General features: G+C 41.7%; 1 protein-coding gene across 1 annotated transcript; it reads left to right on the top strand.

Annotated features, from left to right (window-relative positions):
• The first annotated feature begins 597 nt into the window (after positions 1 to 597).
• On the top strand, positions 598 to 12370 carry LOC115231088 (RNA-binding protein 25-like). The gene is made up of 3 exons (XM_029801175.2): positions 598 to 635; positions 4379 to 4778; positions 12308 to 12370. The coding sequence occupies exons 1-3, from the start codon at positions 598 to 600 to the stop codon at positions 12368 to 12370; spliced, it is 501 nt and encodes a 166-aa protein (XP_029657035.2).
• Positions 12371 to 12620: the final 250 nt, after the last annotated feature.

The raw sequence follows: 12620 nt of genomic DNA, 5'->3' as shown, positions 1-12620 counted from the left end.
AATCGATGAAAATTCTGAAATATAATTGTATAATTAATCCGATTACATCTTATAAATCATTATCATTATCGATATTATTAATATATTAGACTGTTTCATATCGGGGGATAATAACCGAATGATTGGGATTTTTGTAGATATATAATAAAGAATAACATCTCGTTGACGTTTCGTTAAGTGGGGAATTTATTTGTGTCCAAGTTTAAAATAATACCTAGACATTTCGCTATACTAAGGCTGGATTCCAACGAAAAGTAATTTTTAAACCTACACTGCGTAGTGATTTTAATAATGCCTTTTCTTAATTTATTCTAATGGTGGTCAGACATATTGCGTACGATTAAGTGACCATCGTCTCTATAAAACCCGCCATTCAAGGTAGAACACCTAAAATTTAAATTCCGAGCGTTTTAAATAGTTCTACGTCATCGTATGACTCCATGAGAATATCAAATAATTTGCCTCTTTGTTGAACCAGATAGAACAGCCCCCTTCACCACAAAACACAAACATTGAACCCCTGCCCCCCCCAAATCCCCTAAAGAAACTTTCTTGTGTGCTTGATAATTTTGTTGCCATATTCACTGACCTTGTACAATGGAGTTGACAAAGGCAAAAAGCAGCGAAAAGAATCGGTTTGGGGGCTGTAGAAAATCAATAAAATCGAACTGGGTAAATTCACAGAGTTATTTTACACCTACAATGCTCACCTGCATTTTACTTTCCATTAATTCGTTTTTCTTTCTAAATATAGGCGCAGGAGTGGCTGTGTGGTAAGTAGCTTGCTTACCAACCACATGGTTCCGGGTTCAGTCCCACTGCGTGGCACCTTGGGCAAGTGTCTTCTGCTATAGCCTCGGGCCGACCAAAGCCTTGTGAGTGGATTTGGTAGACGGAAACTGAAAGAAGCCTGTCGTATATATGTATATATATATGTGTGTGTGTGTGTTTGTGTGTCTGTGTTTGTCCTCCTAGCATTGCTTGACAACCGATGCTGGTGTGTTTATGTCCCCATTTCTTAGCGGTTCGGCAAAAGAGACCGATAGAATAAGTACTGGGCTTACAAAAGAATAAGTCCCGGGGTCGAGTTGCTCGATTTAAGGCGGTGCTCCAGCATGGCCGCAGTCAAATGACTGAAACAAGTAAAAGAGTAAAAGAGTAAAGAGTATACGTTATTAAAAAAAATCCCCCCGCATTCATTCTTAAATTTCTTTCCATCCAACCTCGTTTTTCTTCTTCTTCTTCAAATTCGTGAATATTTAAACAATATCTTCCTTTAAATTTTCTTTCTAAATTCTGTCATTCATTATCGATATACATCATTTCTTCCTTTTCCTCCTCTTTCACTTTTTTCTCCCCACTTTAACCAAAATGTCTACTTTTCAATGCCGTTCCATTATTTTAACTTTACTTATTTTCTTCTTCTTCTTCTTCTTCTTCTTCTTCTTCTTCTTCTTCTTCTTCTTCATCATCATCATTATCAGCAGCAGCATCATCCTCCTTCTCCTCATCAACTTGCAGGCTTTGTGCCAAAATTGGAAGCATTTATCTATAAATTCATTTGGGGAGCGAGCTGGCAGAATCGTTTCCGCATCGCAAGAAAATGGTTCGAGATATTTCTTTTCTACTCTAGACAGAAGGCCCGAAATTTTTCGGGAGGGGGGGGGGGGCAGTCTATTAGATCGACCCCAGTACACAACTGGTACTTAATTTATCGACCCCGAAATGATGAAAGGTAAAGTCGACCTCGGCAGAATTTGAACTCAGAACGTAAAGACGGACGAAATACCGCTAAGCCTTTTGCCAGGCTTGCTAACGCTTCTGCCAGCTCTCCTTTCATCGTGCTCTTTGCGTTGTGATATCCAATCCCACAGGGTTGAACTTTGCTTTTAACCCCCACCGCCCGGGGTCTATAAATATGTCAGTTCATGTGCATTAATTTTTGTATATGAATGTATGCATGCTTGTATGTATTCATGTGTTTGTATATATTTGTATGTATGCATATATAGATATATATGTATATATTTGTATTCATGTATGTATGCATGTCTGTATCCATGTTTGTATATATGTATATATATGTATATATGCATGTATGTATGCATGTATGTATGTATATGTATGTATATATGCATGTATGTATGCATGTATATATGTATGTATATATGTATATGTACGTATATATGCATGTATGTATGCATGTATGTATATATTCATGCATGTATGTATGCATGCATATATGCATGTATGTATGCATGCATGTATGTATGCATGTATGCATATATGTATGTATGCATGTATGCATGTATGTATGTATGTATATATGTATATGTGTGTAGGCATGTATGTATGCATGTATGTATCTATATATGTATATGTATGCTTGTATGTATCGTTTGTTTTTATGTTATAATTAAGACAATTTTTCATTAAATTGAAGTATTACTCAAAGCACTTAAGTAGAAATGTATAACTCTTTAGCAAGAATAATACTGACAGTGACTTCGAATCTTCGGCCATCATCAGTCCGATGCTGGCTCAACTGGCGCAAACTTCAAAGTCACTCTCAATACTATTCTAGTAAAAGACACTAAATTGCGGAACTGTTATTTTAACGATTTGTGTCTATCTTATCACCCGAAGAGACACACCTGCACCGTCGGATGCTCCTGATCAAGTTGTTAAGTACCCCACCCGTGAAGGATCGACGCAGGGCAGGATTTAGACTTATCCAGGCCCTAAGCACTTAAAAGGTGTTGGTACCCCCATAAAAGATTATGTAACGAAACAAAACAGTAAGAGGGAAAATAATGTTTATTTTTGTCTCCTTCCACTTTATTTATATTTGCAAAGTTTCCTCCTACTTTTTTGAATTGCAAAGTTTTTGATCAGATCCTCAAAATTAATCTTAGGTAACACATCTGCATCGATACTTAGTAGAGATAAAGGCATCCCGAATATTATTTTAGTAAGTTTAAAGTGATTTTCTTTTGTGTCGTAAACCATTTACCATTTCTGTGGTGTCCGCCCCCTTCCCTTGTTGCCCTAAGCACATGCTATTTTGCTTAATGGTTAATCCAGCGCTGGACCGATGCTAAATGTATTGAAACAAATGTAGTGATTAATAAAAATTCTCGTTTCTTCCATCTTCCGTCTTTCATTCACCGTTTATATATATATATATATATATATATGTGTGTGTGTGTGTGTGTGTGTGTGTGTGTGTGTGTGTGTGTGTGTGTGTGTGTGTGTATGTATGTATATATATATATGTATGTATATATGCATGTATATCTGCAAAGATAATCTGGGACTAGACTGACGAAAGAAAACTCAAAATGACCCGTCAATTTTCTTTTGTCCCTTTTCGTATAATCTAACTGTCTGGATGTCTTGTCGCCAGTTGCGTTCTTGTCCCATTTTTTTGTATTCCTATATATATATATATAACCGCCTGTGTATCATACTCAATCCAAACACCTCGGCAAAAAAGGCAATTTAATCGCGGTATTCGTCCGGATATCATATCTCTTATGAACATACTGTGTAAAAGTAGCACATATATATATCAGGAGCCGACAAAAATCTTACACTTGCAATAGTGGCATTACTAGATGCAATACTGCATGCTAAGGCAAAACCTGTTGTCACATATAAACGAAAACATTGATTGAAAAATCACTGATGCTGCAATTAGACGGCTAACTGAATAAAAATCAGTTTGTGCAAGCACACTACATCTACTTTGTGTGTATTTTATTTTTGTTATTCATTATGCATCTAGTAAATCTTCCCTGTGTGAAGGAAGAAGGGGCTTTCATAAAGCTAGGACTACATTTTCAATGCGTCCTTCTGTCCTATTTAAGAAAGCAAGGCATTATTTGAAGGGTTTTCTGCTATTGGTGATAGAAGCAACCACATATATATTTCTTTACTACCCACAAGGGGCTAAACACAGACGGGACAAACAAGGTCAGACAAACGGATTAAGTCGATTATATCGACCCCAGTGTGTAACTGGTACTTAATTTATCGACCCCGAAAGGATGAAAGGCAAAGTCGACCTCGGCGGAATTTGAACTCGGAACGTGACGACAGACGAAATACAGCTACGCATTTCGCCCGGCGTGCTAACGTTTCTGCCAGTTCGCCACATATATGCTACACTAAATGCTTCTATGCACGCTCGCGCGCACACACACAAACACACAAACATTCATAAAACACACGTTGTGGAGTGTCCTTCAATAAGTATTGCCTGAGAGATTAGCAAAATGGTCTGGGCCGGAGCGGCTTTCTCAACAGTTCTTCTGGGTCAGGACTGACACGAAATAGACAACGATACTAAAATGAATAGCATTTAAAAGAGGCACAGGTTAAGAGATAGAAAAGCCAGATGGAGCCATCGAGCGAGAGCCGCCGAGCACGGGAAGCGTCGAGTGAGAGAACCGCCAAGCAAGCGAGCCGTCGAGCGAGAGAAGCGTCAAGTGAGAGAGCCGCCAAGCAAGCGAGCCGTCGAGCGAGAGAAGCGTCAAGTGAGAGAGCCGCCAAGCAAGCGAGCCGTCGAGCGAGAGAAGCGTCGAGTGAGAGAGCCGCCAAGCAAGCGAGCCGTCGAGCGAGAGAAGCGTCGAGTGAGAGAGCCGCTAAGCAAGCGAGCCGTCGAGCGAGAGAAGCGTCGAGTGAGAGAGCCGCCAAGCAAGCGAGCCGTCGAGCGAGAGAAGCGTCGAGCGAGAGAGCCGCCAAGCAAGCGAGCCGTCGAGCGAGAGAAGCGTCGAGTGAGAGAGCCGCCGAGCAAGAGAAGCGTCGAGTGAGAGAGCCGCCAAGCAAGCGAGCCGTTGAGCGAAAGAAGCGTCGAGTGAGAGAGCTGCCAAGCAAGCGAGCCGTCGAGCGAGAGAAGCGTCGAGTGAGAGAGCTGCCAAGCAAGCGAGCCGTCGAGCGAGAGAGCCGCCGAGCAAGCGACCCGTCGAGCGAGAGTAGCGTCGAGTGAGAGAGCCGCCAAGCAAGCGAGCCGTCGAGCGAGAGAAGCGTCGAGTGAGAGAGCCGCCAAGCCAGCGAGCCGTCGAGCGAGAGAAGCGTCGAGTGAGAGAGCCGCCAAGCAAGCGAGCCGTCGAGCAAGAGAAGCGTCGAGTGAGAGAACCGCCAAGCAAGCGAGCCGTCGAGCGAGAGAAGCGTCGAGTGAGAGAGCCGCCAAGCAAGCGAGCCGTCGAGTGAGAGAAGCGTCGAGTGAGAGAGCCGCTAAGCAAGCGAGCCGTCGAGCGATGGAGCCGCCGAGCAACCGAGTCGTCGAGTGAGAGAGCCGCCGAGCGAGAGAGCCGCCGAGCAAGCGAGCCGTCGAGCGAGAGAGCCGTCGAGCGAGAGGGTCGCCGAGCAAGAGAGCTGCCGAGCAAGAAAGCCGCCAAGCTGTTCTTATATTCTCTGCAGCAGTCAATTCGCAACAATAGCAACTGAAACAATGGCTGAGACATGATAAATATTGGTGTCTTTTCATCGGCATCAACGCCATTTATCACCTGCAGGCATTGTCGATGTCTTGGAGCGCTAGCTTATAATATTTGTCAATGTGTCAATGTTTTCTTGGTCAGTCAACAGACACCCTACAGTGAGAATCGATCCTGACACCTTTCTGTTGACAGCCGTTATACAGCCGTCTGAAAGAGATTTCAATAGGCTCTGTCGTCACAGCTGTTAACTGTGATGTATGTGTGTGTGTGTGTGCATGCGTGTGTGTGAGTGTGTGTGTTTGTGTTTGTGTGTGTGTTTAATGAGCGTTTTCATTTGTGTATGTACGTATCTATATATCTCTATCTATCTATCTATCTATCTATTTATCTATCTATCTATCTATCTACCTATCTATCTATCTATCTATCTGTCTATCTGTCTATCTATCTATCTATCTGTCTATCTGTCTATCTGTCTATCTATCTATCTATCTATCTGTCTATCTGTCTATCTGTCTATCTATCTATCTATCTATCTATCTATCCATCTGTCTATCCATCTATCTATCTATCTATCTCTATCTATCTGTCTGTCTGTCTGTCTGTCTGTCTGTCTCTGCCTTTCTATTGCCTGTCCATTTATCTGTTGATCTATCTATACCCATGTATGTGTGTGTATATATAATATATATATATATATGCACATATACATACATGCATATATAATATACATGCACACACATATATATATGTGTGTATGCGTGTATGACAACGTATGTACAAATATATGTTAATGCATACCAGTGTATTCATGTATGCCAGACACATACGCACACACAAATCTTTGCACGGACATAAGTATATATATATATATATAGGCGCAGGAGTGGCTGTGTGGTAAGTAGCTTGTCTACCAACCACATGGTTCTGGGTTCAGTCCCACTGCGTGGCACCTTGGGCAAGTGTCTTCTGCTATAGCCCCGGGCCAACCAATGCCCTGTGAGTGGATTTGGTAGACGGAAACTGAAAGAAGCCTGTTGTATTATATGTATATATATATATAAGTGTGTGTATATATGTTTGTGTGTCTGTGTTTGTCCCCCTAGCATTGCTTGACAACCGATGCTGGTGTGTTTACGTCTCCGTCACTTAGCGGTTCGACAAAAGAGACCGATAGAATAAGTACTGGGCTTACAAACAAAAAGTCCCGGGGTCGAGTTGCTCGATTAAAGGCGGTGCTCCAGCATGGCCACAGTCAAATGATTGAAACGAGTAAAAGAGTAAAGAGTAAAAAGAGTATATATACAAACACGCGGGCACCAACGGAAGTATTGAAATATATAGCTTTCTCATCTATGTACGAAACATGTGTAGGCGCGAAGGAGTGTGTTTGTGTGTATGCATGTATGTGTGCGTGTGTATCTGGATAATTCAGTATGCATTCATATAACACACACACACACACAGATATGTATATATATATGCACACACACACATACACAGAGTTACAAGCATACACGTATATATGCAAATCTGTCTATATGCATACATATATGTGGATGGAAGCACTCCGTCGGTTACGACGATGAGGGTTCCGGTTGATCCGATCAACGGAACAGCCTGCTCGTGAAATTAACGTGTAAGTGGCTGAGCACTCCACAGACACGTGTACCCTTAACGTAGTTCTCGGGGATATTCAGCGTGACACAGAGAGTGACAAGGCCGGCCCCTTGAAATGCAGGTACAACAGAAACAGGAAGTAAGAGTGACAGAAAGTTGTGGTGAAAGAGCACAGCAGGGCTCACCACCATCCCCTGCCGGAGCCTCGTGGAGCTTTTAGGTGTTTTCGCTCAATAAACACTCACAACGCCCGGTCTGGGAATCGAAACCGCGATCCTATGACCGCGAGTCCGCTGCCCTAACCACTGGGCCATTGCGCCTTCTATACATATATACATATATACACGCACACGTTTATATATACGCATGGATATATATAAATATATATATATGTGTGTGTGTTTGTGTGTGTGTGTATTTCAGTGTGTGTGTGGAGGCGCAATGGTCCGGTGGTTAGGGCAGCGGACTCGCGGTCGTAGGATCGCGGTTTCGATTCCCAGACCGGGCGTTTTGAGTGTTTACTGATCGAAAACACCTAAAAGCTCCACGCGGCTCCGGCAGGGGGTGGTGGCGATCCCTGCTGTACTCTTTCACCGCAACTTTCTCTCACTCTTTCTTCTGTTGGGCTGCTCGCTTAGCGAGCGGGGTGGCGTCACTTGAAGGCTAAAACAATGCGGCGTGCATTGTGAGCAGCGATGTGTAGTAATATCTGATAGCCTGGTCAATCACGGTGATCACGGTGATATATATATTATATATATATATATATATATATATATTATATATATATTCTTTTATTTGCTTCAGTCATTTGACAGCGGCCATACTGGAGTATCACTTTTAGTCGAACAAATCGACCCCAGGACTTATTCTTTGTGAGCCTAGTACTTATTCTATTGCTCAGTTTTGCCGAACCGCTAAGTTACGAGGACGTAAACACACCAACATCAGTTGACAAGCGACAGTGGGGAGGGGGGGACAAACACATACACACTAATACATACATAGATTCATATATATATATATACTCTTTTCCTCTTTTACTTGTTTCAGTCATTTGACTGCGGCCATGCTGGAGCACCGCCTTTAGTCGAGCAAATCGACCCCGGGACTTATTCTTTGTAAGCCCAGTACTTATTCTATCGGTCTCTTTTTGCCGAACCGCTAAGTGACGGGGACGTAAACACACCAACATCGGTTGTCAAGCAACGCTAGGGGGACAAACACAGACACACAAACACATATATATATATACATATATACGACAGGCTTCTTTCAGTTTCCGTCTACCAAATCCACTCACAAGGCGTGGTCGGCCCGAGGTTATAGTAGAAGACACTTGCCCAAGATGCCACGCAGTGGGACTGAACCCGGAACCATGTGGTTGGTAAGCAAGCTACTTACCAGACAGACACTCCTGCGCCTATGAATATATATATATATATAGACATATATATGTGTGTGTGTGTGTGTGTGTGTGTGCATGTATGTAAATACACCTGGGATATGAATGTTTGTATACAGATTTACATATTTATTTACCTGACAAACACACACACACACAGTTACCCATATACATATATAGAGTCCACACAGATGTATATTTGCTTGTGTGTGTGTGTGTGTGTGTGTGCGTGTGTTGCACACATACACACAGCAGACATTACACATACTTCACACGTTGCAAACCCACCCACTCACCCACAACCTGCAACACCTATATACATCATACACTCATTCTCGATCCCGTCCCGCCCTCTCTGCATACATTACCCCCTCTTCGTCGTCTTCTTCCTCCTCCTCCTCCCCTACCCAGCACTCTATATTTCTACACCACAGGGTATGTATTGCTGTGCAACATCTGCTCGAAATGCACAATATCAGGCGCAGTTGTTGTCAGCGCAGGAAATACCGTTTATCTTGAAATCCATCGAAATCTTTGCCTTGATTTATTTCCAAATCGCTGCAAAGAACATATTTGAACCCGTGCCTTCTGGCCCCCGGTGGGCGGTTGAGGGCAAACGACGCCCGTACCTATTGCATTTTTTTAAATAATCAAATTTCATCACGTCTGTTGAAGGTCACAGATGGAGTTTGTCAGCAGACAGCATAACAAGCAGTTTGCATGGATCAAGGATCGATCTGAGGCCTCGTCGTTGTCGCTATCGTGTGAAGGTACATGAACCTAGATTCGTCTGCCGCTACGTTCTGAGTTCATATTCCGCCGAGGTCGACTTTGCCTTTCATCCTTTCGGGATCGATTACATAAGTACCAGTTACGCACTAGGGTCGATATAATCGACTTAATCCGTTTGTCTGTCCTTGTTTGTCCCCTCTGTGTTTAGCCGCTTGTGGGTAGTAAAGAAATAGAAATAGGCATTTCGTCTGCCGCTACGTTTTGAGTTCAAAATTCCGCCGAGGTCGACTTTGCCTTTCATCCTTTCGAATTCGATTAAATAAGTACCAGTTACACACTGGGGTCGTTATAATCGACTTAATCCGTTTGACTGTCCTTGTTTGTCCTCTCTGTTTGTCCCCCTTGTGGGTAGTAAAGAAATAGGTACATGAACCTTGATGAAGTACAGAGGCGATTGTCGTTTTTTGTGATATGGCTATAGGTAGTTCTGATCAAGCGTTCCAACGGTGACTATCCTGTAGTTTTTTAATCAGGTAATACATTGTTCAAGTACCCTTTCCTTTTTTAAAATAGGGCTCGATGTGACTGAGATTTCGCTGCCCCTTCTTGTAGGTCGAGCGACCACGTAGAGACTCCTTCATTGACTCGCAGTCGCTAGGTACAGTTGTGGTGGTGTGACGCTAAAGAGGGTAACAATAGAAAGGCACAGTTAATAGTCGCTGATGTGCCGCTGAAGATATGTGCAAAGGAAGGGAGGCATTGTAATGGTTGTGTGCCACTGTGGAATAAACAAAGATATTGGAAAACTTATATTGGAGAGACGGATTGCTTGATGTTTTATAGAAATGATTTTATTAGAAATTAAAAGTGAGTCCCGCAGTTAATATTTTGAAGGGGAGTGAAGGCGCGTAGCTAAGTGGTTGGGATTTTCGGCTCTTGATCGTGAGGTCATGAGTTCGATTTCCGGCGATGCGTTGCGTTCTTAATCAAGATATTTTGTTCCTCGTTGCTCCAGTCCAATCAGCCGCCATAAATAAGTTGTACCTTTAATTACAAAGGGGTCAGCCTTGTCACACTCAATCTCCCTGAGAACTACCGTAAGGGTATGCGTGTTTGTGGAATGTTCATCTACTTGTATCTTAATTTCACGAACAAGGCCGTTCCGTTGATCGGATTAAGTGGAAAGCTCGTCGTCGCAACCGACGGAGTACCAGTTATTTCGAACAAATATTTGAGTTCATAATTTTTTTCTGTCAAAATAGACGTAAACATCTTCTTTATGAGAGAACATGGTCGGCATAGGAGATATTAAAGGTCTTGCGCAGAGGTCGAATGTTGTGAAATGTTAGCTGTTGCGCCACCATAAGAGTCCAACATTCAGAGTCTTTGAGCAGAATAGATTCTACTGTAGCACAAAACAGGCGTAGTTTTATGTCAGGTGACTGTTGTGGTAGAGCGAATACGAGAGCCAAGGTAGCAGAAATCGGCAGCGGACCCAGTGGGTCCCAACGGAAGTGTAAGATCACTCACACCAGCGTTTTCATCAATAAAAATAAGGTTTATTATGAAACCAACTTCAATGGCAACCGACATCAGGTTTGTGAAGAGTGGTTGAGCATTTGTGATTGTATGTGAGACCAATGGGATGTTACTTGCAAAGTCGAGGTCAGTGAGATACAAATGGTGGATGGCGTGAATCTTGGCGGTGATGGTGACTTATGCCTGGTACAGAAACCATCCAAGCGCATATTCTGAAAAGTAGAGTTTTTAGTGCAAAACATTTTATAGGAAGACCAACATCAGATACAGAAACGAGGGTGATCTTTTGAAACTGTTTTTTTTTTTTTTAAATGTACATCTTATAATATGATATTTTCCTTCTTGTCTGTGTATTCCTTTCCGATCATTTCCTCAATATTTACTTTCCCTTTTGTATCCACTTAACGATAAGTGTTTCACTTGTAATACCGCTCATCATAGCATCACTGCGAAGGAATTAAATAACCAAAAAAAAACGTCATAGGGATTGGAAATTCGCTTCAGGAAAAGTAACGAACCTCTTCGACATATCTATGTATATATTTCTTTACTTCCCACAAGGGGCTAAACACAGAGGGGACAAACAAGGACAGACAAACGGATTAAGTCGATTATGTCGACCCCAGTGCGTAACTGGTACTTAATTTATCGACCCCGAAGGATGAAAGGCAAAGTCGACTTCGGCGGAATTTGAACTCAGAACTCAGCCTTTCCTCACTTTAAAAAAAATTTTCTTGCACAGGCATTGTACAATAACAACATTGATTAAGCTTCATGCAATGGCCATACTCGATAACGAGGGGACAGCCACCACCATGTATGTATGTATGTATGTATGTATGAAATGCTCATATATATTTAAATGATAAAACTCTGCAAAGTTTTACAGACTTTTACAGTTCCAGTAATGGATTGGATCTGTAGTCTTCGAATCGTTTGTATGTATGTATGTATGCATGTATGTATGTATGTATGTATGTATGTATGTATGGTGTATGTATGTATGTATGTATGTAGTAGTATGTATGCATGTATGTATGGTGCATGTATGTGTATGTATGTATGTTGTATGTATGTATGTATGCATGGTGTATGTATGTATGTATGTATGTATGTATGTATGTAGTATAGGTATGTATGTATGTATGTATGTATGTATGTATGTATGCATGTATGCATGTATGTATGTGTGCATGTATGTATGTATGTATGTATGTATGATGTATGTAGTATGTATTATGTATGCATGTGTGTATGTATGTATGTATGTATGTATGTATGTATGTATGTATATATGTATGTATGTATGGTATGTATGTATGCGTGCATGTATGTATCTATGTATCTACGTATGTATGTATGCATGCATGTATGTATGTATGTGTATGTATGTAAACACACGCGCACACACACACGGACACTCACAATCACACACACACACGCAAACACACACACATATGAGGGAGACTGATAGGAAGATAGAAACTGTTTCTGTGGGTGAAAATGAGTGAAAGAATGATGGAATCAGTGACACGGACTGATAGATAGATATATAGATAGAGAAAGAGAGAGAGGGAGAGAGAGAGAGGAAGAGAGGCAGGAGAGAGAGGAAGAGAGAGAGAGAGAGTGAAATATGATGAAAGAGAGGTAAAAAACGACTTCGAGAGAAACAGAGTGTATACGGATGGGGGCACGTGAATGATAGCACGACATATATATGTATGTATATATATTATATATATATTATATATATATATATATATATGCCCACGCACACACACACACACGCACACACACACACACATGTATACATATAATATATGCATACACGCACCCATATATATGTATCTATCTATCTATCTATCTGTCTGTCTATCTAT

This window comes from Octopus sinensis, unplaced genomic scaffold (genome assembly GCF_006345805.1).
Source record: "Octopus sinensis unplaced genomic scaffold, ASM634580v1 Contig17348, whole genome shotgun sequence".
Taxonomy (NCBI): domain Eukaryota; kingdom Metazoa; phylum Mollusca; class Cephalopoda; order Octopoda; family Octopodidae; genus Octopus; species Octopus sinensis.
Note: the sequence above shows the minus strand (reverse complement) of the source record. Positions and strands in the feature narration are given on the sequence as shown.

Bases quoted from the DNA above. Each gene is read 5' to 3' on its own strand.
- LOC115231088 (XM_029801175.2), top strand. From the start codon at position 598: ATGGAGTTGACAAAGGCAAAAAGCAGCGAAAAGAATCG. The intron at 636-4,378 runs GTTTGGGGGCTG...AAAGAGGCACAG, and splicing joins AAAAGCAGCGAAAAGAATCG to GTTAAGAGATAGAAAAGCCA. The intron at 4,779-12,307 runs GTGAGAGAGCCG...GATAGAGAAAGA, and splicing joins TCGAGCGAGAGAAGCGTCGA to GAGAGAGGGAGAGAGAGAGA.